Source organism: Hypanus sabinus, chromosome 29 (assembly GCF_030144855.1).
Source record: "Hypanus sabinus isolate sHypSab1 chromosome 29, sHypSab1.hap1, whole genome shotgun sequence".
Classification (NCBI taxonomy): Eukaryota; Metazoa; Chordata; class Chondrichthyes; order Myliobatiformes; family Dasyatidae; genus Hypanus; species Hypanus sabinus.
This window is the reverse complement of record NC_082734.1, coordinates 9428515-9455547: the sequence shown is the minus strand read 5'-3', so window position 1 is coordinate 9455547 and position 27033 is coordinate 9428515. Positions and strand designations below refer to the sequence as shown.

At 38.6% G+C, this 27033-nt stretch overlaps 1 protein-coding gene across 5 annotated transcripts in view; it reads left to right on the top strand.

Moving 5' to 3' along the window:
- The window catches only part of tnrc6ba (trinucleotide repeat containing adaptor 6Ba), a 196546-nt gene that overhangs the window by 53075 nt on the left and 116438 nt on the right, over positions 1-27033 (top strand). The window contains exon 1 of one of the 5 annotated variants that reach the window (XM_059953570.1): positions 11374-11527. The exons of 2 other annotated variants lie outside the window; for them this stretch is intronic. Coding sequence is in view for 1 of the 3 variants with exons in the window: in XM_059953569.1 (XP_059809552.1) it covers positions 19514-19518 (5 nt within the window). In the remaining 2 variants the exon portion in view is untranslated. Of the gene's footprint in view, positions 1-11373; positions 11528-18886; positions 19008-19340; positions 19519-27033 lie in introns of those variants that run through there. 2 more of the 5 variants (XM_059953572.1, XM_059953569.1) reach the window with 2 other exon arrangements.

Below are 27033 nucleotides of genomic sequence, written 5' to 3'. Positions count from 1 at the left end.
TTTTCTCTTCTTCCTTACTTGTGTTGGAGTTGGACTATGACTTCAATCTTTAATTTTATTTGGAGATTCAGCATTCCAGTTTAATGTCACCAAAACCATCTCTATCCTTGTGATGGTGCTTATATGCTAATACCATTACCTTAGGATAGCTCTGTACAGAGCAGAACTTCTGCCTTTCTGCATAATGCTTTCTCATTTTCATGGGACATTTCTGGAGAGTATTTTTCCTCTGATTTACCACTGAGCACTGGATGAACTACAAATCTCCAAGTTGAAGACAGAGAGGTAAGTGACAGTTCCCTTTTTGCTGAATGTGCCTGTAACCTTCCCATTATTCATTAAGCAGACCTGATCCTGGAGCCTGTCAAGTAATTGCTCACCTGAGACCTGCAGCCATGCTGAGTTGTTTTTTTTTTGCTGACACCAAGCCCTGTCAGTAAGTGTGGGCATCCCCTATATTTGGACAGGCAGGATGCTGTTCATACGGTCTTTTAGTGGATATTGAGGCAACAGGGACCTGACCTATCCATTCTTCCTTATCAATCTTTTTCTTAAGTTTCAAATATATAAACATAACAATGATAGTGATACAGAGATTAGGATTACATTAATAACGGTTAACATACACATAAGCAGATTCTTGAGTAACGTGTAAACTAAACCTCCTAATCTCTTAGTAGTTAAACATGAGGAAGATTCAAAGAAAAAAGATTTTAACAAGGAAAAAAACCCCCCTAAACTAATAAAATAAAACAGAATAAAAACAAAACAAATGCTGGGCTGCCTTATTTCATTGGTTAAAATTGCTATTTGTCATTAACTCCGCTCCTCTATATACGAACAAAAAGTTATTGAGAAGGATTCGGAAAAGTCAGCTTACATCATATGAAAATGTTGAATAAATGGTCTCCAAGTTTCTTCAAATTTAATCGAAGAGTCGATAGTGCCACTCCTAATTTTTTCCAAGTTTAAGCATGTTATAATTCGGGAAAACCATTGAAATGTAGTAGGGGGTTTAGAATCTTTCCATTTAAATAAAATGGATCTTCTGGCTATTAATGTAACAAATGCAATCAAATGGCAAGCTGAAGGGGATAATTGACTAGAGTCCATCACTGGTAATCCAAATATTGCATTAATAGGATGAGGTTGTATATCAATATGCAAAACTGCTGAAATAATATCAAAAATATCTTACTGATATTTTTCCAAAAGAGGGTAACACCAGAACATATGTGTCAAGGAAGCTACCTCAGACTTACATCTGTCACAGACAGAATTTATATGACAAAGCGAGCTAACTTACCCTTGGACATATGGGCCTTATGAACCACCTTAAATTGTATCAAGGTGTGTCTAGCACACATTGAAGAGGTGTTAACTAGTTGGAGAATTTTCTCCCATTTCTCTATATGTAAAGATACCTGAAGTTCTCTTTCCCATTCATTCTTAATTTTATCAGATGTACCTAGACATATTTTTGTAATCAGATCATAAATAATTGCTATTAAACTCTTCTGATAGGGGTTTAAACTTAAATTTTTTTCTGTAATTTTAGTTTGATGTGAAACCGAAAAAGTAGGTAACATAATATTCAAAAAGTTTCTAATGTGTAAATATCTGTCTAGGCAAACTATATTTATTAGACAAATGTTCAAAAGACATGAGACAGTTATCCACGAATAAGTCACGAAAACATGTTATTCCCTTTGTTCTCCATAAAAGAAAAGCTTGATCAATTCTAGAAGGTTAGAAGAAAAAAATAGATTATAATAGGATAAATTTATCCAATCCAAAAAATTTACGAAATGGAAACCATATTCGTATTGTATGTTTAGTTATTGGATTAGTCATTTGTTTATTGAATTTTTTTGATTTACCCAATATATTTGGAATTATTCATGGGAATGAGATATATAAGGTATCACTATATGCAGATGACCTGTTATTATATATCCCTAACCCAGAGAAATCCATCCCTGCAATAATACTACTTGCTTAATTTAGTACTTTTTCTAGTTATAAATTGAATCTTAATAAGAGTGAAATTTTCCCATTAAATATGCAAGCTCCAATCTCTGGACAATCACCATTCAGACTGGTTGCTGATTACTTATTTGGGTGTTAAAATTACTAAGAAGTGTAAGGATCTATTTAGAGTTAACTTTTTACCCTTGATTGATCATGTTCAACAACTGCTTACTAAATGGTCCCAATTGTCCTTATCATCGACTGGTAGAATTAATACTAATAAAATGACTATTTTACCTAAATTTCTATATCTATTTCAGGCGGTACCAATTTTCATTTCTAAATCCTTTTTTGATATTATTGACTCTAAAATTTCTTCATATATATGGCAGAATAGAAATCCTAGATTAAGTAAGAAAAATTTACAGAAATCAAAAAAGAAGGGTGGTTTGGCAATGCCGAATTTTAGATTCTACTATTGGACAATATTTAACGTTTTGGACACAAGATCTGGATGAAATTCATTGTCCGCAATGGGTGAACCTCGAGCGCGAGTCTGTACAGGGGTTCTCATTGGCTTCTATCTTAGGGACCTATCCATTCTTGATGATGGCTCACAATTGTCTATTATATTGAGTTCTTTTGAATAAAATACTTTATGGACCTTGCTATTGGTTAATTTCCCAAATCACATTAATTGTGTGCTTTTTCCTGTAAAGCTTGATCTTCCCTCCAGCAGAATTTCTGACTAGATTTCTGAATGCCAAAGTAAGATTTAATCAAATTCATAAGGTGAATTTAGGCAAAATTAAAGTAGCAACCTTGTAAATTTTAGCAGTGCTTTTTCCATTATAGTGAAGGGCACATTAGAGTGTAGTTGGAATCAAACTGCCTGTCTACGTACAATTTGATCCAGAGCAGCTGTTTGTCTAAACCAGTTATACCAAGTGTATGTGTGCTGTGTAGCAACTCTGACCATATGAAAAAGAATTAGCTTGCATCAACAAGGCAAGGGCCCAGTTTGGGGAAAGCTTGTACTTTTTCTCTGGGAAGTAATTCTGTGTGAATATAGTTAAAGTTCTTTAAGAGGTACATTTATATTGGGCACTTCCTTTCAGGCTGTTGCTTTGTTTTACAGTTGAATTATAATTCCTGTTGAGATATGGCAGCCATTTTTCAGATCGCTGGTGTTCTCAAACAATAAATTAGTAATAGGGATAGCTTAACTGCTGTTCTATGAAGTAGTGATAAAGGATCTTTATATAAACTGGAGAGAATAGATGGGACCTCAGTTTAAATATTTATCTGAAAAATGCCTGCCATCTTTCTGCCATGTACAGCAGTCTTTCAATACTTTCCTCGGGCTGCTGCCTAGTTTTGTGTGTGAAGTTTCTGGAGCAAGATTTAAACCTGCTTGGCTAAAGGATGCCAGAATTTGCATTAGTAATTAGACTTGGAAAATGTTAAAAGAAGTTATAGAATTGAAGGTGACAAATAAAATGAACCTGTTATTTCCAACAAAATCTATGTATTCTCAACCTTAAATGAAATCAAAATGCTGGAGATACTCATCAGGTCTAACAAGATCCAGTATAAAACAGTTCAAGCTTTAGATTTATACCCTTTCATCAGAAATTCATTGATCAGTTGTTAACCTCAAACATAAGACACTATTTCCGTCAGCATAGATGGCACCTGATTTCTAGAGTATCTCCAGCATGTTCTGCTTTTATTTCTGATTTTCATTAAATGCAGCATTTTAGCTTTTGTTTATATTGGGTTCCCAACCTGGAGTCCATGGACCCCTTGCTTAATAATATTGGTCCATGGCATTAAAAAAAGATGTTGGTGAAGCTTCAGTGTTAGAAGTCCGACTGAATTACAGATTACAACGGGAGATAGAAAAGGCATGTAAAAAGGCCAATGTTACATTATTCATGGGGGAATATCAATATGCAGGTAGATTGAGGAGAATCAGGTTGGTGCTGGTTCCCAAGAGGGAATTTGTAGAATGCCATCAATTTGGCTGCTGGTGACTAGTGGTATTCTGTAGGGGTCGTGTTGGTTCTGCTTCATTCCATGTTCTATATCAGTGATTTGGATGATTGAGTTGGTGGCTTTGTGGCCAAGTTTGTGGTTGATACAAAGATAAGTGGAGGGGCAGGTAGTGTTGAGGAAGCAAGAAGTCTGCAGAAGGGCTTAAACAGATTAGAAGACTGGGCAAAGAAGTGGGGGATGGAATACAGTGTAGGAAAGTGTATGGTCATACACTTTGATAGAAGGAAGTTGTAGACTATTTTCTAAATAGGGAGAAAATTAAGCAATCAGAGATACAAAGGGACTTGGGAGTCCCTGTGCAGGATTCCGTAAAGGTTAGCTTGCAGGTTGAGTTAGTAGTGAGGAAGACGAATGCAATGTTAGGATTCATTTCAAGAGGACTCGGATATAAAAGCAAGGATGTGATGCTGAGGGTTTACAAGGTACTGGTCAGACCACAGTTTGAGTGTAGTGAGCAGTTTTGGGCCCCTTATCTAAGAAAAATATTATTGGCATTGGAGACGGCCCAGAGGAGGTTCAGAGAATGATCCCTGGAATAAAAGGATTTGGAGCATATGAGGAGCGTTTGATGGCTCTGGGCCTGTATTTGATGGAGTTTGGAAGATTGATGAGGGATCTTATTGAAACCAATCGAATATTGAAAAGCCTAGACGGAGTTGATGTGGAGAGGATGTTTCTGATAGTGGGGAGGTTGAGGATCAAAGGGCACATTCTCAGAATTGAGGGGCATCCATTTAGAACAGAGGTGAGGAGGAACTACTTTAGCCAGTTTGTGGTGAATCTGTGGAATTCATTGCCACAGGCGACTATGGAGGCTGAGTCACTGAGTATATTTAAAGCAGAAGTTGATAGGTTCTTGATTGACCAGGTTTAAAATTAATGAGGAGAAGGCAGGAAAGTGGGGTTGAGAGGATAACATGTCAGTTATGATGAAATGGTGGAGTAGATGTGATGGGTCAAATAGTCTAATTCTGCTCCTTATGGTTTCAGTCAATAATTTCACTATTTACTTAGAATGACAATTTATGTTCCTTTTTTTTCCTTTTAACAGTAGTTTGTGACTTTCATTCTTACAAGCTTTTATCTCGTGCCATGACCCAGAGAGTCAATCTGCCTCTAGAATTGCTGATTTACCCACTAAGTTCATCTAGCAATTTTCTTTTGCTCCAGATTCCAGCATCTGTAGACTCTTGGGTCTTCATTATCATGCTTTCTTCCAAATGCCCTTAACATTTTCCCCTTGTATTTATCAAATTCTTTTATGACAATTTGTATTGAATCTACTTCCACAGCATTGTTTTTTAAAAATACCTTGTCATCTCTGCTCTGCGTACATATTGCCGGCGCATAATTGCCAGCCTAGTCTAGTTTGGCTAAATGTCATATTTAAGCTTAAAGGCATGTATTTCTACACTCTATCCTGTGTTTACTGACCTTTCTGCCACTACTCTAAATGTGAAGGATTGTAATGTAAACATGTACCTCAGTATTTGCTGACACAACCTGGTGATCCAAGGGATAAGACCACTTTAGGTACTTCCCTATGATTGGTATAAATATTCAAAACCTTAACTTACTACAGTCTCTATCTTTTGAGCATCCATATTTGCTTTTGGTCTGTCAGCTTTGTTTTAGTATATGTGCTATCTTATATACAGTTCACACAATGTATCATGTGTGTTCGGTGTATTCTTTAAGAGTTTTTTGTCCTTTGTTGACAGGGAAAACTATTCAGTGGAATCCCCTCAAATATTTATCAACCAACGTAACAGTTCATTGAAGGTGATGAAATCTGCTGATGGATTTGATAGTTGACAAGGATAAAACTGAGGAGACATGTAGGAGCGAGATAGATCAGCTGGTTGAGTGGTGTCAAAGTAACAACCTTGCACTTAACATCAGTAAGATCAAGGAATTGATTGTGGACTTCAGGAAGGGGAAGTCAAGGGAACACACACCATTTCCTCTTTGAGGGATCAATAATGGAAATGGTGAGTAGTTTCAAGTTCCTGAGCATCAGCATCTTTGAGGATCTATCCTGGGCCCAACATGTTGATGTAATTGCAAAGAAGGCATAACAGTGGCTATATTTCATTAGGTGTTTGAAGAGAATTGATATATCACCAAAGACACTCACAAATTTCTACATATTTACATTCTAGCTGGTTGCACCACCATCTGGTATGGAGGGTCTACTGCACACAATCAGAAAAAACTGCTGAGAGTTGTAAACCTAGTTGGCTTCATCATGGGCACTAGCCTCCATACTGTCCAGTACACCTTCAAAAGTTGTTGCCTCAAAAAGGCAGTGCTCATCATTAAGGATCTCCATCACCCAGGACATGCCCTCTTCTCATTGCTACCATCAAGGAAGAAATCCATGAGTCTGAAAATACGCACTCAACGTTTTAGGAACAGCTTCTTCCCTTCCACCATCAGATTTCTGAATGGACAATGAACCCATGAGCACTATTTTCCCCTTTATTTTGCATTACTTAATTTTCTTTATTGTAATTTATAATTTTTATTATTATTTATCACAATGTATTGCTGCTGCTAAACAACACACTTCACGACATTTGCCAGTGATATTAAACCTGATTCTGATTCTAAACTTGCTAATCAGTATCTGAGGGAGATTGTTCATTTATACTTCCAGGTAGATGAAAAAGGAGCAGAAAATAACCCAAAGTACTTGTATTAACAATGATATAATTGACAAGAAAGTGATTCAGCTGATTAAACTTGTTTTATTAAAGGCTTTAATTTGGGCTGTATTTGACAAATCTCTTCCTCAATTCTTCCCAAATAGTCACAATATGGATGAATTACTATAGAAATATTTATGGCATTGCACAGTGGGGTTCTCCACTGTGCTGTAACCAATAAGTTACTCCTGTGAGGATCAAAATTTGGTGGTCTTGAGCATGGGCTCCCACCTCTTGATGTGGAACAACAGGTTCCAATTTATTTCTTGTTTTGTAAGGAGTATTCAACCTGTGAATCGAGCTCTTTATCAACAGGTGAGTGGTTCTAGCAATTTTAGTTTTGATTTCAGATCTCCTGTACTTGCAGGATTTTTTGTTTTGAATTTAAGTTTGCTTTTTGAGGGAAGAAGACTTCATTCATGGATTATGACTCAAAGAATGTACAGAAACACTAAAGTATAATTTTGAACTTTGTGGTACCTGAGAATAACAGGCTACGAATAAAATAACTCATTCAACATTAATTCGGATCATCTAGCAATACCCATGTCAGGTGCTGTTAATTGATTACATCTCAGTGTTTGACACCATCACAGCCTCAGTATTAATCAACAACCTCCAAAACCTGGGTCTCTGTACCTCTCTCTGTATCTAGATCCTTGACTTCCTCATTGGGAGACTACAGTCAGTAATAACATTACCTCTTCGCTGAATGAATGACAATCAGCATTGTTCATCTCAAGGATGTGTGCTTAGCCCACTGCTTTACTCTCTCTACACCAGGGATTCCTAACCTTTTTTTTAATACTGTGGATCCCTATCGCTAACCAAGGGTCTGTGAACTCTAGGTTTGGAATACCTGCTCTACACCCATGACAGTATGGCTAATCACAGCTCAAACACCTTCTGTAAGTTAGCCAAATGCACTACTATTGTTGCCAGAATTTCAGAAGATGATGAGGTGGTGAGATAGATCAGCTGGTTAAGTGGTGTCGCAACAACAACCTTGCATTTAACATCAGTAAGACCAAGGAACTGATTGTGGACTTCAGGAAGGAAGAGTAAAGGGAACACATATCAGTCCTCATCAGGGGGATCAGCGATGGAAAGGGTAAGAAGTTTCAAGTTCTTGGTTGTCAACGTCTCTGAAGATCTCCTGTGCCCAACATATTGATGCAACTATAAAGAATGCATGACAGTGGCTATATTAGGAGTTTGAAGAGATGTGGTATGTCACTAAAGACATAAATTTTTATAGCTGTACCATGGAGAGCATTCTAACTGGTTGCATCACCTTTGATATGAAGGGACCACAGGTTTGGAAGAAGCTGCAGGTATGCAAATTCAGCCGGCTCCATTATGGGCACAAGCCTCCCTAGCATTGAGGACATCTTCAAAAAAGTGGCATCCATCATTAAGGAACCCATCATGACCCTCTTCTCATTGCTACCATCAAGGAGGAGGACGACCCTCTGTCTTCTATGGGCCAGCCAGTTCTGAACCCAAACAGCTAATTTGCCATGCATCTTAATTTTGTGGATGAGCCTCCCATGAGGGCCCTTGTCAAACAGCTTACAAAAATCCATGTAGACACCATCCGCAGCTCTATCTTCAACAGTCACCCTGGTCACCTTGTTAAAAAAATTCAATCAAGTTAATAAGACACAACTTGTCCTGCATGAAGCCATGCTCGCTCTTCCTAATTAGGACATTTTCCGAATGCTCATAAATCCCATCCTTAAGAATCCTCTCCAGTAACTTTGCTACCATTGATGTGAAACTTAGCAGTTTCCAGGATTATCCATTGTTCCATTCTTGAATAATGGAGCAACATTAGCTACTTGCCAGTCCTCTGGGACCTCACCTGTGGCTTGAGAGGTCACAAAGATATTAGTCAAGGCCCCAGTAATCTCTTCTCTTGCCTCTCTCAATAATCTGGGTTATATCTCATCAGGCCCTGTGAATTTATCCAACATCCTCCTTTATGTTGAAATACCCTAGCACATCAGTTTGCTTGACACTGATCAACCTATCCTCCACATCCTTCTCCTTGGTAAATATTGATGTATTTATTAAGGTCCTCATCTATATCCTCTGCATCCAAGCAGATGTTCCCCCCCCCCCCCCCCCCCACTTTTTACCTTGAGTGGTCGTACTCTCTTCCTAGTTTTCCCTTCGCTCTTGAAGTATCCATAGAATGCCTTGGGATTCTCTTTAATTTTACTTGCCAAGGACTTCCCATGGCCCCTCCTGGCTTTCATAATTCCCTTCCCGAGTTCTTCTGTGGCTTCTTTATAATCCTCAAGGGCTCTGTTTGATTCTAGCTTCCTAAATTTTAATACTTATGCTTTCTCCTCTTGACTAAATTAACCACCTCTTTCAACATCCAAGGTTCTCTTACTTTGCCATCCTTGTTCTGACTGAAAAATACCTGTCCTATACTCTGTCCACTTGGTCTTTAAGCACCCTTCACATGTCAAATGTTGACTTACCCAAAAATAACTGTTCCCAATTAACTCTCCTTAGTTTGTGCTCTCGTAATTCTCTCATTACTTGCTCTGCACCAATTTAATACTCTGCCGCGAGGTCCATACTTAACCTGTGTTAAAACTTAAAGAAATTGTGGTCACTGTATCCTAATGGTTCATTACTGAAAAGTCAGTCACTTGGTCTGGCTCCCTACTTATCCCTAGGTACAGTACAGCCCCTCCTCTTACTGGGCTATCTATATATTGATTTAAAAAAATGTCTTGCCTTCAGGTAGTTCCAATTTATGTTAGGTAAGTTGAAGACTCCCATGACAACAACCCTATTTTTACAACTTCCCTTAATCTACTGCATATCTGTTCCTTAATATCTGTGTGGCTATTGGGGGCGGGGGGTGGGGGTGGTGTCATAGTACAATCCCATCACAGTGATTGTACCCTTCCTATTTCCCATTTTCTATAGTGGGAGGGTAATTGGCAGTGATTCAGGGAAATGGAATCTATCAACATTTGGGAAGGCAAGGACTAATTAAGGACACTTATGATCGTTTTCTTTGCTGGAAGTTGTGTCTCATGAATGTGAGTTCCTTTAGCGACATGACCCCAAGAAGATTGAAGGCAGAGATGTAAATGCTGTTCATAGGGACTTTAGAAGGACCTTTTAAAAGACCTGGGAAATCAGGTTACATGGAATCTAAGGTGAGCTAGCTGAGTGGTTACAAGATTGTGAGAAGGGAAAGATTTAAAGGTGGCCTGAGAGCAAAGCTTTACACAAGGGGTGTGAGATGCCAGAGGAAGTGGGTGAGGTGGGTAAAATTAAATTTAAGAATATTTGGACAGATACATGGATAGGAAAGGCCTGGGCCAAATGCAGGCGAATAGGACGAGCTCAAGATAATGACTTGGTTGGCATGGACAAACTGGGCTTAAGGGCCCATTTCCATACATCTATATGATTCTTTCACTCTATTTTTAAGTGCCAAAGGGATGTGCATTGAGGATGATGGTGGATGAAATCAATCCTTTCATAAAGTATAGGGAGCATTATTGAAAGTATACTCCCTTTTGCCTACCATTGCTCTTTATGCTCTTGAACTTGGACATTGCATTGATCACTGTAACCAGGTGATTGGTCCAGGCTTGCATATATACTGCACCCTTGGATTCTGTGCAAGGCAGTGTTAAATGATTGAAAGTTTTGGGTTCTGTTTATTGACAGCAACCAGATCACCCAATGAATTGGAGCTTGTGTGGTTCATAGGACTTGCACCAAGCAGTTTATTGTGCATCAAAGTTAAGTTAATGATTAAATTGAATATCTAATAAAGAGGAGGCAGAAACCATAGTAATTTCCAATAATACCAGGGTCATTTCTTTAGTAAAATGCAGCAAGTGAAGGATAATTACTTACAAATGATGTGCCTAAACTCACTGCCAGTCATCACAATAGCGTGGTCACGAAACTTAATTGATCCACTCGTCTTCATTTGTTTGGTTATAGTGAAAAGTTTCAGTGTAATCAATGTGTCTATTTTTAATTAGCATACAGATTGTATCCCAAAGACATTTAAATAACAAACTGGATAAATTGTGAATGTGTTAGGGATTTAATTTTAGTAACTATTGCAACATAATTAGCAATAATATTTTAAGGAAAGGAGCAGAGGTATAGGGTTAACAGCTCAAATTTAATTATTACAATGCCACCTCCACCCAAGCAGTCTACAACATGAAACTAGCCTGCTTAAAGCTTTCCTGAATTCTTTAGGGCCATTGTTCCCAGCCAAAGGGAGGAGTTATGCTACAAAGAATATACTGGTGCGGCAGTAATACAGTTTTCATGTTCACATTTACTTCCTTTCATAACTAGCCTACAACAATTCCAACTGCATGAGATCATCCACTAACTTCTGCTGAAAGGCTCAGACTTCAGAAATTGGGTGATGTGGAATTTAAATAAATTGTTCATTAAAATATGCCTGTTGCACATTTGTAGTTTTGTTTCCCACTCCTGATTCTAAAAACTTGATGCCTTCTTGTTGCATCAGCTGAGGTCTGACATGTAAACATAAGTTTCTGTGGGCCCCCTAGTAAATTTAATCACCACCAGAAAATTCAAGTTTCTGGGCTGAGTGCCATTTCTTTTTGCTTGGCTGTGTGAGCACTCCTGCCTGGCCACCACGCAGCAGACTGAAGGAAAGTCGCCATCTATTTGCCTTGTCTGTTAGGAAAAAAAGCAGAAAATTCTGGAAATACTCAACAATTCAGGCTACATCTGTGGAACCAGAAGCTGTTATATTTCAGGTTGGTGGCCTTTCATTAGAACTTTGAAAAGCTAGCAATAAAAGAGGTTTAAATTGCATTGAAGGATGGGTGGTGGGGGAAGGTTGGTCCACAGAAAAAAAGCACCCTGGAAAAATTAAGAGCAGTGATAGGCTGCTTACCCTGCCATTCACTATGATCTGCTCCTGTCTCAGCTCTCAACTCCCCCTCTTTCCAAAATTCACTTAGCTTGTAAATAACTCACCGAGCAAACCTTCACAGTTCCAGAGATTGACCATACACTGCAAGAAGAAATTCCTATGATCTTCAGTTTTAAGTAATTGCCCTTTGTCTTGTTTGAGCCTCGACTACTGGTGCAAAACTGCAACGTCTATATTGGCATGCTCTTTTGGAATCCTATATGTTTCAAATATGATCACCCCCTAATTCTTGTATACTCAAAAAAAAAGAAACCTGACTTGTACAGCCATTCCTGTTAAAGCTAGTCTGTTAGACTAGGAATTGGTAAAGAGAACCTCTTCTGGATAGCCTCTAGTGTTTGTATGTGCTTTCTTAAATAAGGGGACCAAAATCAGATACAATACTCCAGATGCCTTGCTCTTCCGATGTATGGTATTGTATTTATAAATGATTTGCCTTTTTAGCAGCTTGCTGTATCTGTTTGCTAACCATGTGTTCTGCTTTTTGAACTACATGACCTCACATTTTCCTAAATTAAGCATAATTTATAAACATGAGATTTGGCTGATGCTAGAAATCCAGAGCAGCACCCACAAAGTGCTGGTCAAATCAGGCAGCATCTATGGAAATAAATAAAGAACTGATGTTTTGGGCTGACACCCTTCTTCAGGACTGAAAAGGAAAGAGGAAAGGCATTGGAATAAAAAGGGGAGGGGAGATGAAAGAGCACTAGCTTAGAAGGTGATAGGTGAAGCCAGATGGATGGGAAAAGTAAAGGGATGGAGAAGAATGTATCTGATGGGAGATGGACCATGGGAGAAAAGGACACTAAGGGAATCCTTCTGACCCTGTGTTCTTTTTTGTAATCAGTCTTCAATCGATGATAATATGCATTCCCCAATACCATGTGCTCTTGTATAACAGCCTGTTATATGACAGTTTGTCACACACCTTCTGGAAAGCTCCAAGTTCACCTGAATCTGTTTGTTACATCCTCAAAGAACTCCAGCCAATTTGTGAAAGGTGATTTCTGTTTATAAAACTATGTTAACTTGAATGCACCAAGCTTCTCTAAAGTGATCTTTACTTATACACTCCATCATTTTGTTAGCTGAGTGGTGTTTAGTTTTCAGCTTTTTGACTTCCTTCCTTGAATAAGAATATCATATTTGTGTTTACTTACTCATAGAATTAAGTTTTGAAAAACTTCAACCAATGACTGCACTACCTTTGTAGCCACTTCCTGTAAAAAAAAACTTGGTTATCTTATTGGTATTCTTTCTGCCTTTCTGCCTTTAGCCTTCTTAGTTTTTGCACTGCTTGTCCTTTTTGATTAGGATGGATCCAGATTCTTCCATGTTATTTGAAACTAGCCCATTTGTCATCTTTGGGATATAAGTAGTGTCCTTTACTGACAGAAAAATAGGATTAAGTTATCTAGCAAAAAATGATTTACCATTATTAATTCCTTAGTGGCACTCTCCAGATGTTCCATGTTTGCTTTCACTACCATTTTCCATCTGAAGGATGTAGACTAAAAGAGTGATGCTGAAAGAGGGCAGCAGACAACACAGTCAGTGGAGTTGCAGAGACCCATTAAACCCTGACCTGTGTGGAGTTTGAATGTTCTCTCGAGGGTCTTGTAAGTTTCCACCAGGTAATCTGGTTTCCTCCTACATCCTCAAGATTGATTACTGTAAATTTCACTTACTATGTATGTGAGTGGAATAATCCGAGGGAAGTTGATGGGAATATGATAGTGCAACAGCACATGATGAACGTTGAGCTCTATGACGACCTACCGATGCTCACTACTAAAATTGAGGTGAGAAGACTGCAACTAGTGGGGCACTGCCTACGCCACCCTGGGCTACCTGCCAACCTAGTCATCACGTGGGAGCCCAAGCATGGGAGGATGAACCCTGGGTGCCCTCCCAAGACTATGGTCAGCACACTCCTAGAAGATAGCGGCACAGCTAACATAGATGAACTGAACACATTGACGAGGGAGAAGGAGGAGTGGAGAGTTCATCATCGTGCCCGACACCGGTCCCCTAGGCCTGAGTCAACGTAGTAAGTTTACTGTAAATAAAGCGTCTCAGCACCCAACGTCAACTGTTACAACATTTCTACAGATGCTGCCTGGTCTACTGAGTTCTTCCAGCACTTTTGCGTGTGTTGCTCAGGATCTAATCAGTTGAAGGGCTTGTTTCCGTGGTGTATCTCGATGACTCGTAAGTTTGGAAAAGGCTAGCAATTGACAAGCGATGGCTGGAAGAGTTGTAAATAGGGGGAGATAAAATCTGACATCACCAGCAGAGAGAAAACAAAATACAGTGCTGGAAATGGTGAAATACAAGACTGAAATGGCTGAATTCAATACCTGTACTTTCACCTTGTCCCTTTCCGTCTTTCAGGGATCTAAGCAATCTTTCCATCAGAAGCAGCAATTTGGTTGACTTCTGATCTCGTAGAACAGCTGGCGTTCTCCTCTGCTTTTGGAGAAACCAAACGTAGATTGGATGTTTGCTTTGTGGAGCACTTCATTCTTCAGATATGATCCTGAGATTCTGGTTTGCTACCACTTTCTCCATCAAGTTCCCATTCTAATAAATCAGTCTGTGGCCTTCTGCACTTTTACAATGAGGTTAACAAGGAACAACATCTCTTTCACCTGGGATGTAATAGCTTTCCATATTATGTCTATTTACCTAGCTTTGGATAACTTGCTCCTTTCTCTCTGAATTAGAACTGACCACCTCTACTTGTCATTTGTGATTTTTGATTCTGACCTTCCCTACCTCCAGTAATATAGCCTAATGTGCTGAGTGTTTCCAACATGACAGACAATGGTATAAGAACATGTAGACAACCATGTTGCATAACTCTTCTGGAAGTAGTTATTCATATTGACATCCTGCCTTCAATCTTCTTGGGTTTGCGTCTTGGTAAAGAAACTCACAATCATGAGGCACAAGGAGTTTTTGCTATACAGTCAGCCCTCCTTATCTGTGAGTTCCGCATGCGCGAGTTCAACCAACTGCGAATCAAGAAAACCTGGAACTACTCTTCCAACACTTGTTGTTCGAGCATGTACAGACTTTTTTTCTTGTCATTATTCCCTAAACAATGCAGTATAACAAATATTTTACATAGCATTTACATTGTATTAGGTATTATACGTAATCTAGAGATGATTTAAAGTATATGGGAGGAGGTAGGTTACCGTGAATCGGAAGTTCTCTTACTATGTAAGTCGGAACAGGTACTACATCTGGTGTTATTTAGCGTCAGTTAGTCAAACGTTTTTCTTAGTATATAGTTTATATTTTATCTTTCTATGCATATAAAATACTTAAGAACGTATGTTTCAGCGCCGGGCTTGGGAAGTTCCTGAGTTCGATCCAGTGACAGACCACTTCTGAGCGTGCTCTCCATCCGTGCCTGGTTGATGTGGAGGAGCAAAAACCCAAAACCCAATAATTAAACCGCTGTGTTGCTTAGTAATAATTGTAGCTTTCATCGGGGCAAGGCCTTTCTCACTGTATCCTTTAAAATTGTTCTGATTGTTGACCGACTGTAGCCTAACGCTTTTCCACTGACCGATGGCGTTTCACCTCTTTCCGATTGCTTTATTTTTTCCACTTTATTTTCAATCGTGATCATGATTATTTTCGTGAACAGTGCGGATTCAGAGCTCTGCTGCTGGGTCCTAATGTCCACCGCACTACAGCAGGTTAAATAAGGTCTCAGTGTTCCACTGGGTCCTAAGGTCCACCGCATTGAGACTGGCTGAATAAGAGACTTGAGCATACACATTTTTTGGTATCCACGAGGGGTCCTGGAATCAATCCCTTGCGGATAAAGAGGGCCGACTGTATATTGGAATGAACGCGCTAACTGCTTCCAATGTACCAGAATTGCCATCAATGGGGAATCCAGAAGCTGTTGCATTCATGCATTTGGTCATATCCTATCAGAATATTTCTTCTGTCCTGTCTGTCCTTCCCTCATCCTCAAACTAAAACTAACTTTATTTTCTTTTTCCCTCTTCTGACTTAGTCTTGATATTAAGTCTGTTTCTCTTTATGCCTGAGTGTAATTGAGTGTAATCAGTATTCCATGATATTTGTAGCATGTGTTGCATTGCTTGTTATTCAGACCTCAAAATAATCTGTGTGATGTGTTGTTCTAGCAATTGGCAAAGTTGATCATGCACATTGTTTCCTGATAGGAATGGGGGTCATATCCCAAGCAACAAAAAATTAATTGCTGAGAAGGTAGCATTGAGGGAGTAAGTTAGCTGAAACTATTAGCCAATTAGGAGAAGCCAGTAAAATACACTTCAAGGGATAAATGCTTCTTTGGCAGAGAAAATTGAAGGATATGGTTAGAAAGTGGATAGCTGGAGTTTTTCCAGTAAAAGAAACTGTCTTGTTTAACCCAATTGATCAGTTCCTGTTCCTAAAAATCAAAATATTCATAACTGTAAAGTTCAAAGACAACAAACAGAACATTCTGTGTACAGTGTAATATCTTATAATTCTCTGTACCCTGAAATGTGTAACACTGGACATATTGTTTTCTTGCCAGTTTCTTCTGTTTAGTGGAAGAGGCAAAAAAAAAAACTGCAGGGCCTTTCTGCTTTAGTTTTGCCAAGGAAAACAGCATTTAAAAATTAACCAATTGGGTACTCAGAGAGCATTAGAGTTGCTTATACTGTATTTTGTTCAACTGTATGTGATTGCATCGAGTAAATTTCCGCCTTTGTATATTGTGGCACTGTAAGTGAAGGAGGCAGTTTCTTTCAATTCACTTTCTATACTGAGCTTTCTTTTGCTTTGTATTTTTCCTCAGTTTAGCTAATACAAACAAAACTCTCAAGATAAGTAAACTATGCCTGTATGAGCTGGACATTCAAGCTTAGATTAAGTAAAGTAGTAATCAACCATGTAAATACCAGACATTGATAATCTTCAGTGAGATTGATTCTAACAACTGCCTATGATGAGCAGTACCTTTGTTAGATTCCTCCATTGTCAACATTATGAGAGTCTCTGTTGACCAGATCTGAAAATCAGGGGAAGAAAAAGCTATAGGTGCTCAAAATCTGAAATATAAATGGAAAATGCAGGTATTTTAGCATCATCTTTTCTATCATTGGCCAGAACTTTATCTTGACTGTGTGTGTGTGTGTGTGTATATATATGTGTATATACATGCAGTGGGTGTAAGAGTATGTCAGAAGTGGCAAGTGACCCATCAAATAATCACAGATAACCTTTCATCACTTAATAGATTTAAGTCAGCAGTTTGTTGGAATGTTTTCCACTTGCTGAGATGGATAAAACTTAAATACTGAGAAAGTCGAAATCCATAAGAACAGATGAATTAGGTGTAGGATTACAGTGTCTCAACTCTGCACTGTTATTTAATGGGATCAAAGTTGATCTGATCTTTACCTCAACTTCATGTCCCAGTCTACAGGTGATAACCTTTCTTTTGATAATTCTTGTTGCTTATTAAGAATTTTTAAATATTCAGAAACTCTTGATTTCATCATTCATTGAGAATGTGAGTTGCAAAGATTCAGAACTCTCAGAAGAATGTTTTGTCTTATCTCTTTTTCAAGTGGATGAGAGATAAGCACTTATTTTCTAGTTCTAGATTCTCCCATTGAAGAAAATGCTTTCTCAAAAACAACTCGGGATCAAGTGCCTCTCTCTCCTAAACAACTCCAGGAAAAAGCAACCTGCTTGATTGGCAGCCCATTCATCACATTATATATTCATTCTCTCCACTGCTTTTATGGTATAGGTATATATTGTACCATATATACAATGGTAGCATTTTATTAGATTGTCAAACTACCCATAATGACACAGACATATGCTTTCTATCACCCAGAAAAGCAGTGAACAGCAGATATATTAGATAACTTGAGTTCCCCCCAAGTTAGAAATTATCACAGCTTGGAAATAAATGGGCATTCCTTTGTTGTCATTGAGTCAGAATGTGAAACTTCACACCAAGCAATACTAGACTTCGTGGAGAAGGATTATTATTAATGTATCAAGGGTAATTAGGGATTAATGTTAAATACTAGCCTTGCTAAATATGCCATATAAATGAATATAAATGACTTGAGGATTGCAGCTAAATGTCACAGGATTATGAGTGAGTTTATTTTATAAAATGATATTTTCTCTCTTTATTTCTCTCTTGTGCCTTTTCTATCACACTGATCTAGGGTTTTCTAGATACTTAGTCTCTGGGAATGCCAGTACATCCTATTTCCCCAGACCAGGCATGATCATATCTTGGAATCATATTGCCTTTCCTCCTTCACCACTGATTCAGAATCCCAGAACCCTGCAGCCTAAACTGTAATTCTTCGGTTTGCCTGCCCCTGAGTGTGCTGTTTTTACTTCCTTTGTGTTTGTTTGCTTGCTGCTGAAATAGCAAGGGTTACTGGGGTGCAACATGATGTTACTGACAATGAATGACAATACAGCCTGTTCCTTTGGCTGTACTCGCATGCGCTTTCCAATCAGGAACTACTCAGGAGTGGCAACTGGGCTTGAATTTATTTTTTTGTTAGACGTGCTCACATTGGAGACATGGAAGCTTCCATACATCCAAGGTGAGCACGTCTAACAGAAGTCAATTACTTAATCTTTGCTATAGCAGAAATTGAAAATCTGGTCAGCATCATGCTAACAATTGCCTGTGATAGGGGGCTATAACAGGAGCTAAAAAATGGGTCGTATAATTCATTATTTATCTTTTAGCCTCAACCCAGAAAACGTAAATATAATTTAAAAACTGCATGTATGTTGTATTTGATTAATCAAATGAGTTTATTGATCATTTAGAACCAGGTGCACAGAGCTAGGTAATACCCATATAGGCCATTGTGAAATCAGCTTGACTGTTTCATTCCTGGATGCTTGTAAGTCTAAATGGTAGATTTATTTTGTCAAAGCCAGGCTGGTTGAAGTTAGTGGCGCAGTTGAGGCATTTGTGTCTGGTTGAATTAACCATAAATGTTAATAATTAAACTTAACCTGTGCTCCAGACGTAAGGTTATTTGTGCAACGTGACAGTTGGCAAGGTGGGAGAAGGGTTTGGTGTATGTTGGGATTCTGCTCAAAGAGCAAATGCTGGGCTTTAACCTACGAAGAGAGATTTAGAAGTGAAGTTGATGGGAAACATTTACTAGGGTGCTGGAGGAAATGGCTGCAACACTGGAGCTCCCAGGAAACTCCTGGATGGGCAGTGGATTATTGGGAGTGTGAATGGTGCAATACAATTGCTGATTGTAAGTAACTTGTATCATGCATTGACCACACAATGTGGAAAGTTCAACACATATCTGGGTGTTTAGTGGAACAAATAACTTGCAGGAAGGCAGTGGAAGAGTTAACGCTGTTGCTAAGTTGCAGATTGCTCTGGTGCTGTAAGCAGAGGGATTAACCTTACAGGGTTTTGCTGCATGTTCGAACATGTAATCTACCAATCAGAGGCCCTGCGCTTCCAGGGAAGGTGGGACTCAGCCTCTCTCGCTCTCTCCCCCTTACCCCACCCCTCCATTTGATTGATGGGCAATAGATCACATGACAGCCTCTCTCTGAAGGTCACAAATAAAAGCTTCCTACAGAAGCTAGCTCTTAAGTTCCTGCCAAAATGGCCGCCACAGTCTCTGCTGGCTTTTGAGCGTTGTGTTTTTTTAAGAGAAGAGAGATCAGTTTTTTTTTGATTTATTATTCTTCTTTTGCTCTTGCCTTGAATGCCTCAACTTGCTGGATCCTTGCACTGCTGCACTTTATGAGGTTTGTGACTGATGCCTGTGCCTGTGGGTTGGGCTATTTTTTAAAAAAAATTCAACAACACTGTTTAGTCTGTCTGGCAGCAAACAGCTACAGGGTTGGAACCTGGGCCTGGTTTAAAAAGGCCACAGCCATTTTATGAAAGCGGGTGGGTGGGAGGGGAAATGGTGGCTTTAAACTTTAAAGATGCTATTCATTTCCAAAAGTCGTAAGGGTTGAAGATTCTGCAAAATAACGCCATGCTGTAAATGAGCTGCTGCTGATCAATTTTCAATGCGAATGTGTATTGTCTGGCAAAGCAGTGAACGCTAAATTATTTTCTCCCAAATCTTTTTGCTTTCATGCTGTTTTACCAATTTTTAAAATAAATGGCAAGTTGGCACAAGAAGGATTGTTCTTGCACCAGACGTTTTGATGACGGAAAAAGGTCTTTTTCCTCTGGCAAGGGGCGCTTTCTAACCAATTAGGTTTGATCTGCAAAACTGCCAAGTAGCTGGTTGAACTTACTTATAACATTGCGGGATAGTCTAGCTAATTATAATTTCGAAATCTTTCAGTAAATCAGAACTGCAAAACTGTTATTGGTTAAAATGCTCATAATTTTAAAATTTATTTCACATCTATTTTTGTTTTTTTTTAAGATCAGACGGTCTGCTGCAATTTTTAAATTGGCAATGTCGGATAGGTCCAGAAACTGCTTGCTTGTTTTGTCGTAACCAACAAAAACCATGGTGTGAGCACAGCCAGTAAATTCTTTATTCAAATTAAACTCCAGTGTGAGCTTTTTCTCCCCATTAGTTTTGCATGATATACGTGCTTAGTTGTTTTGTTTTTGGATCCTGAAGTACTTTGTGATATCTTGTTTTGTCTGTTGTTCTGTTCTGCTCTCTTAGAGGATGACAGAGAGAGGAGGTTATACTGCTAATGGTCTCATGCACTAGAGCAGTTCCTTATATCAGGAAGGTCATGAGTTCAGGTTTTTGGATTTGTGAGGCATCTCAATCTTGCTCTTTTACCAGTAGTTCGGAAAGATTGTTATAAAATTGACTTGAGAGAGTGACATGATTGGCAGTTGGGAGCAGAGAAGGACTGTTGATGGTAATTGAATGAAGGAGCAAAGAGTACCTTTGCTTTGCAAGTACTCCTGGAGTAGAGCTTAGAATATTAAAGTAAAGTTCATCGTTATGTCTTCAAGCTTTCTGAAGAATATGTACCTTAGATGTGTGTTCTTTGGAGCATGTGAGAATAGTTTTGCTGTGCTTTTGTTTATTCAGGATATTGGACATGAAGAAATGTGATTATTATCAAGCAAAAGTTGTGTGGATAAGTGTGGAATAAAGTCAAATTTGGATGACTACAGAATTAGGTTTATTATCAATGACGTATGTTGTGAAAATTTGTAATTTTTTGTGTGGCAACAGTACAGTGCACGTAAGTAGTGCAAAAAGAGCAAACAGTAGTAAGATAGTGTCATGACTTCATTGTCCATTCAGAGATCTGATGGTAGAGTGGAAGAAGCTGTTCTAAATTGTTGCGCGTGTGTCCTCAAGCTCCTGTATCTCCTGTGATGGTGGTAATAAGCATGTCCTGGGTGTTGGGTGTCCTTGATGATGGATGCAGCCTCTTTGAGGCATTATCTTTTGAAGGTATCCTTGATGCTGGGGAGGCTAGTGTCCATGATGGAGCTGGTTGAGTTTGCAACCCTTTGCAGTTTCTTCCAGTCCTGTGCAGTGGCCCCTCTGTTCCAGATGGTGATGCAACCAGTTAGAATTTTCTGCATGATATATCTGGAGATATTTGCTGGAGTCTTTGGTGAGGTACCAGATCTCTTTAAACTCCTAATAAGATATAGCCACTGGCATGCCCTCTTCGTAATTGCATCAATATATTGGGCCTAAGATGGGTCTTCAGAGATGTTAACACCCAGGAATTTAAAACTGCTCACCCTTTCCACTGCTGACCCCTCAGTAAAGACTGCTGTGTATTTCTTCAACTACACCTTCCCGAAGTCCACAAAACATTCAGTGCAAAGTCGTCATTGTGACACATTCAACCAATCTTTCTCACTTTATGCCTCTGATGCATCTGAGTTGTGTCATTGTTAAATTTATAGATGCTGTTTTCACTGTGCTTAGCCACACATTCATAGGCATAGAAAGAGTAGACAGTGGGCTAAGCACACATTCTTGAGGTGCGCTAGTGTTGATTCTCAGCAAGGAGATGATGTTATTTCCAATCCGACCTTAATGACTATCAAGAGAAAGCTGAGAAGGAAAAGGTTAATGTAACATATAAATTGACTTATAAAAGAAAGAAGCAACATAGAAAATGAAGTATCGTACATCTAATATTAACATATAGGATAATGGCAGAAAATATAGATTTTTTTTATAGGTTCCCAAATGGTTGAGGTAATTTAAGTATAAGTCAGGAAATGGAGGTGCATGTAACAAGAATAATGAAGTAAGCATGGGGGGTTTTAGCCTGTAGCTTCACTGGGTAAGACGTTGACAGCTTTAGTGTGGAGGATGAACAAAGTATGGTTTTCTAACTGAGTGTGTTGAAGAATCTAAAACTGGAGGGGTGAACAATTTATTTTAAATGGTCAAAGAAGTGCTTGGTAAGCCTTGGGTATCCTTGTACATAAATGGCACTTGTAGAACTTCATCTGAAAAATGGTATACCAATCTCAATCTCTCTATCCAAATGCAGCGGGTCCACAATTTTCTGGGCTGGTAGCTTTGTTGTCTGATGAAGCATTACATCATGTAACTCCAAGGGTGTGAGAGTTGCAGGGATGGTGATGATGTTTAATGCCAGGGACACACAAGAAGTTGGCTATTCAGGGCAGAAGAAATTTCTTCGGCCAGAAAATAGTGACCCTTTGAAATTCTTTGACCAGGAAGGCTGTGTAGGCTCATTTGCTGAGATCTGATATTTAGATATTAAGGGATTCAACATATAGGGCAGGAAAGGGCTGCTGAATAAATTGGTCATGATCTGAATGGTCTGTTCCTATTTCTATTGTTTCCAAATGCATTGATAAGGTGCCACAGAAGATTGAAGGCTAAGGAATAAAAAGGACTGGACAAGTATTGATAGCAAAATGGGTAAATAAAAGGAAAATGGCTAGCTGTAAGAGATTGTTTATTGGACTGGAGGGAAGTGTATGGTGGAGTTTCTTGGGAGTCTGACCACTATGACCACTATTTTTCTCAATATATTATACTGTATTTGATGCTGAGGAAAAAAGTTTTACAGTTTAGTAGTCAGAATGAGAAAGGACAAGATTAAAGAGCAATATTCTAAGTGTTGTAAAAAGGAATGTACTTGGGCTTGTATATGCATAGTTCATTGGAAAGTAAAGAATTTTGTGAGAGTTGTTTCAAACAAAAGTGTATGGATATCTTGGCTTTGAATAAAAGCGATAGAATTGGAAAGAGTACAAAAACATAGTGATCCTTTATCAAATGCTGGTTTGCCACAATTGGAGTATTCTGTGTTCCATGTTGTAGGAAATACATGAGAACTTGGGGAGGATGCAGTATGATTCCAGGAATACACTGGTTGTTTTCCCAGGAACTAAGGAAATGGCAAGGAATCTGATAAATATATAAAATCATGGAAGGTTTAGATGCAAGCTCCTTTTTGGCGGTTCAATAGCTTAAGGGGCATGGGCAAAACAGTCAAAGTTGACATGAGGGGAAAAAAATTACACAGCAAGTGGTAGGACCCGAAAGGGACTACTATTGTAGTAGTAGCTGATTTCATTGTAGTGTTAAACAAGGAGCTGACAAAGTATTTGAAAGGATGGCATTCGTTGGCTTATGAGCAAGTGGTGGGGAGTGGGAATTTTTTTGAAGAACCTTAAGTGAGAGCAGATTGAAGTCCAGTGCATGACAGTATGAATGAGAGAGAGTAAGTCTGCTTTCAACTTCGGTATTTATAAATAATAGTTTAAAGGTTTAAGATTATCAGATCAAATTGTTGATGGCACATGTTGAATTCTGAATTTCTCATTGTGTGTTTCATGATCCTAATAACAAAACCAGAGGGATATTGTGGACTTGAATCCCAGACTGGTTTTACTGCAACCCCAAATTTATATTAAAATTTGGACTTGAAATCTAATCCCAAATCATAGCGTGAGCAGTAATTTCATTCTTTGTGACTGGTTGTTAGTTTTAATGTGGTTTTTGTGTGGTCTATGCCTAGTTACTGTCTATTAAGTTAAATCCTCTCCTGTGTCATCTGAACCTCCTTGGTATTGCTCTTTTAGTTGAAGAATTTATACAGGTGCAGGGAAAGCAAACGATTCCAGCAGGCCACCGCTACAACTGTGTTGTACCAAGCCTGTTATATTGACTCTGGACTAAATTGCAGACCTTTAGTTTGGTCCAGTCTAGTAAACAGGTCATGAGAGCATTCTTCACAAAAATCTGATGTTGGCAAATATTTCAGATGAGTGAAAAAAAGACTAAGGAAGTAAGTGCTTAGTTTCTAATATGATAGTACTGCATATCTTTTGGATTTTGAGGCATCTGGTTGCTTTGCATCTGAACATTGGGAACCTGAATTGAAGGTCAAGATTGTCTTGAGCGAAAAAGTCCTTTGAGATGAAGATATGGATGTTTTAATTATAATTGTAGAAATGAATAACAAGCTGCTGTCTAATTTCTGTGCATTTATGGTGCAATTTGGTTTTACAAGTTAACACAGCATCCACGTTGTGAATCTACTTACAAGGACGTCCCTTCAGAACAGAGATAAGAAATTCCTTTAGCCAGAGGGTGGTGAATCTGGAATTCATCGCCACAGGCAGCTGTGAAGCCCAAGTCATTGGATATATTTAAAGTGGAAGTTGATAGATTTGTGATTAGTAAAGGCATCCAAGGTTACGGAGAGAAGGCAGGAGAATGATTTGAGAGGGACAATAAATCAGTTATGATGGAATGGCTGAGCAGACTTGATGAGCAGAATGGCCTAATTCTGCTACTATGTTTTATGGTTTTATCTGTGATTATGTTGTGCCCAGACGGAAGTAATATCTGATCATTTTGGTATAAACATGTCAGTAAATCCAATGAAATTTGTGCTTTTGGGACATTTTATGCAGCAAATTAAATTAGATGCAACAGTGGAATTGGGGAGGGGATATTTGGAAAGTAGAATCAACACTACAAGAAAAAGCAATTTGTACTAGTGTAATGGGTTAATGTTTGATATGGTGGGTAAGTTGCTGGATGATCAATCCGAAGTCCTGGACCATTGATTTCAAGGTGTGTTTGAATTTCACCATGGTAGTTGAGAGATTTACATACATAGGGTTTTTTAAAAAAAAATAGGATCCATGATGGTGACCATGAAACTGTCAGGTTGTTGAAAGTTCATTCTAGTAATTAGTGAGCTTTAGGGAAAGGGATCTGCTTCTCTTGCCCATCTAGCATGTATGTGACTCTGGATTCACAAAAATATGTACTTGATGCTTTTCTCTTAGAAATGGCTAAAGAAGCCACTCAGCTCAATGGCCTTTAGGGTTGGGAAATAAGTAACACTTCCCCTGAATGGGTCAATTTTAGGGGGAAAAGCTTCCCTAGGTGCATCTGTAGTGGGTGTCCGTTCATTCATGAGCAAACAATATTTTTTTACCAAATTACATCAGTTCAAAAAGCAAACAGCTAGAGGAACTCGGCAAAATGAGGGATCATCATTGAATATAAAACAGTACAGCACAGGAACGGGCCCTTCGGCCCACAGTGTTGTGCCGAACTAGCTAAAAAAGCAAATCAAACACACCCAAATACTAAACCTACCTATACAATGTCCATTTTCCTCCATCTTCCTTATAATCATATACCTGTGTAAACATCTCTTAAAAGCCTCTAATCTACCACCATACCAGGCAGCTGATTACAGGCATCCATCACTTTGAGTTTAACAAAACCTGCCCCTTGCATCCCCTTTTAACCTCCCCCCCTCTCGCTTTCAATGCATATCCTCTGGTATTAGATGTTTCAGTCTTGGGAAACGGATATTTCCTGTCTTCACTATCAATGCCTCTCAATCTTGTAAACTTCTAATTGATCTCCCCTCAGCCTCCGATGCTTCAGAAAAGACAACCCAAGTTTATCCAGCCTCTCATGATAGCACATGCCTGATAAACCTCTTCTGCACTCTTATCTAAAGCTTCAACATGCCAAAGCAGTAGTTGATGTTTTGGGTCAAGACCTGATTCTGCTGATGCTGACTGACCGGAGTTCCTCCAGCAGATTTTTTTCTTGGATCTGCAGTCTTGAGTTTCCAATAAACATAGTGATCTGATAAAGAATTATATTATGAGATCTTTCCAAATGGCATTGCTTTAATATTTTATTACAAAGTTTATCATTTTAATATGTCCAAATGGAAATACGAGCTTCATTCTCGATTAGATGTGGGTTGGAGCTTGCACATGTTCAGCTGAGTGGTTATATCCAGTCAGGTGATATTTGTTACTCAGCTTGGTTGACATTTACACTTGCCCTCCATTTTTAAAAAATCTTTAGTTAGTGGAGATTTAATTATTTATTTCATGGGGTGTTTTTTTTGCATTCTTCACATATCAAAGGCAGAATGCTAATAGGTTATACATTGGTGAGCAGTCCTTCAGTGCCCAGCACTATGTGGTTAACTCTATAATCAGTAGCTTGAATTGTCTGCATTTCTTATTCTCCCCCCCCCCCCCATGTGAAACTGGGCTAGGTTTATCAACTAGTAGGAAATGGAAGGACCACTAATCACTCAACCATGATTGATATCATTGCAGCTTCTTATAAATATTTCTGCTTCTTAGAAATATGCAACCAAGAAGAAGGCTCTTCTACCTGTTGTTTTTGCAGTAGCTGTTTGAAAGTGCTGTTCAATTAGGCCCAGTGGTACTCATTGCTCAGTAGTTAATATCTCTACTGCAAAATATTTATCAAATTGGCTTTTGGAAGTTATTACTGAATCAGTTTTGTTCTTTTAGTGTTACAGATTATTGTAATTCACTACATATAGAAAAATAATATTCCTTTCTCTCTTCCCCCCCCCCCCTTTTTTTAATTCTTTCTGGAATTTTCAGCCTTGTGCTTTCCCCATACTGATAACAATACATTTACTTTAGTACAGCAATAGTCCTCTTCGGGTGAATGACAAGTTCTGTTGAGTATGCAGAAAGAAATATTTTTTTGGCACTGTGGTACCATATCGATTTCCTCAATTTAAAAGAAAAACTCAGCAGGACAGGCTCTGGAAAGAGAAATAGTCAACATTTTGCTTGTGCAACCCTGAGAAAAAGAGAGCTACACGTTTTCAGACAAAAAGGTAGGGGAAGTAAGTGTATACAAAGTGTATGTCTGTGATAGGACGACTCAAATACTTAGCCTCAATTTAATTTCTCCTAGCAGCACTTAGTTATCAAAGATGATCATCTGTAATTTGGGAAATAAGAGCCTAACCTCACTGAATTTCTTTGAGTAGTTCACAGGAATGGATACA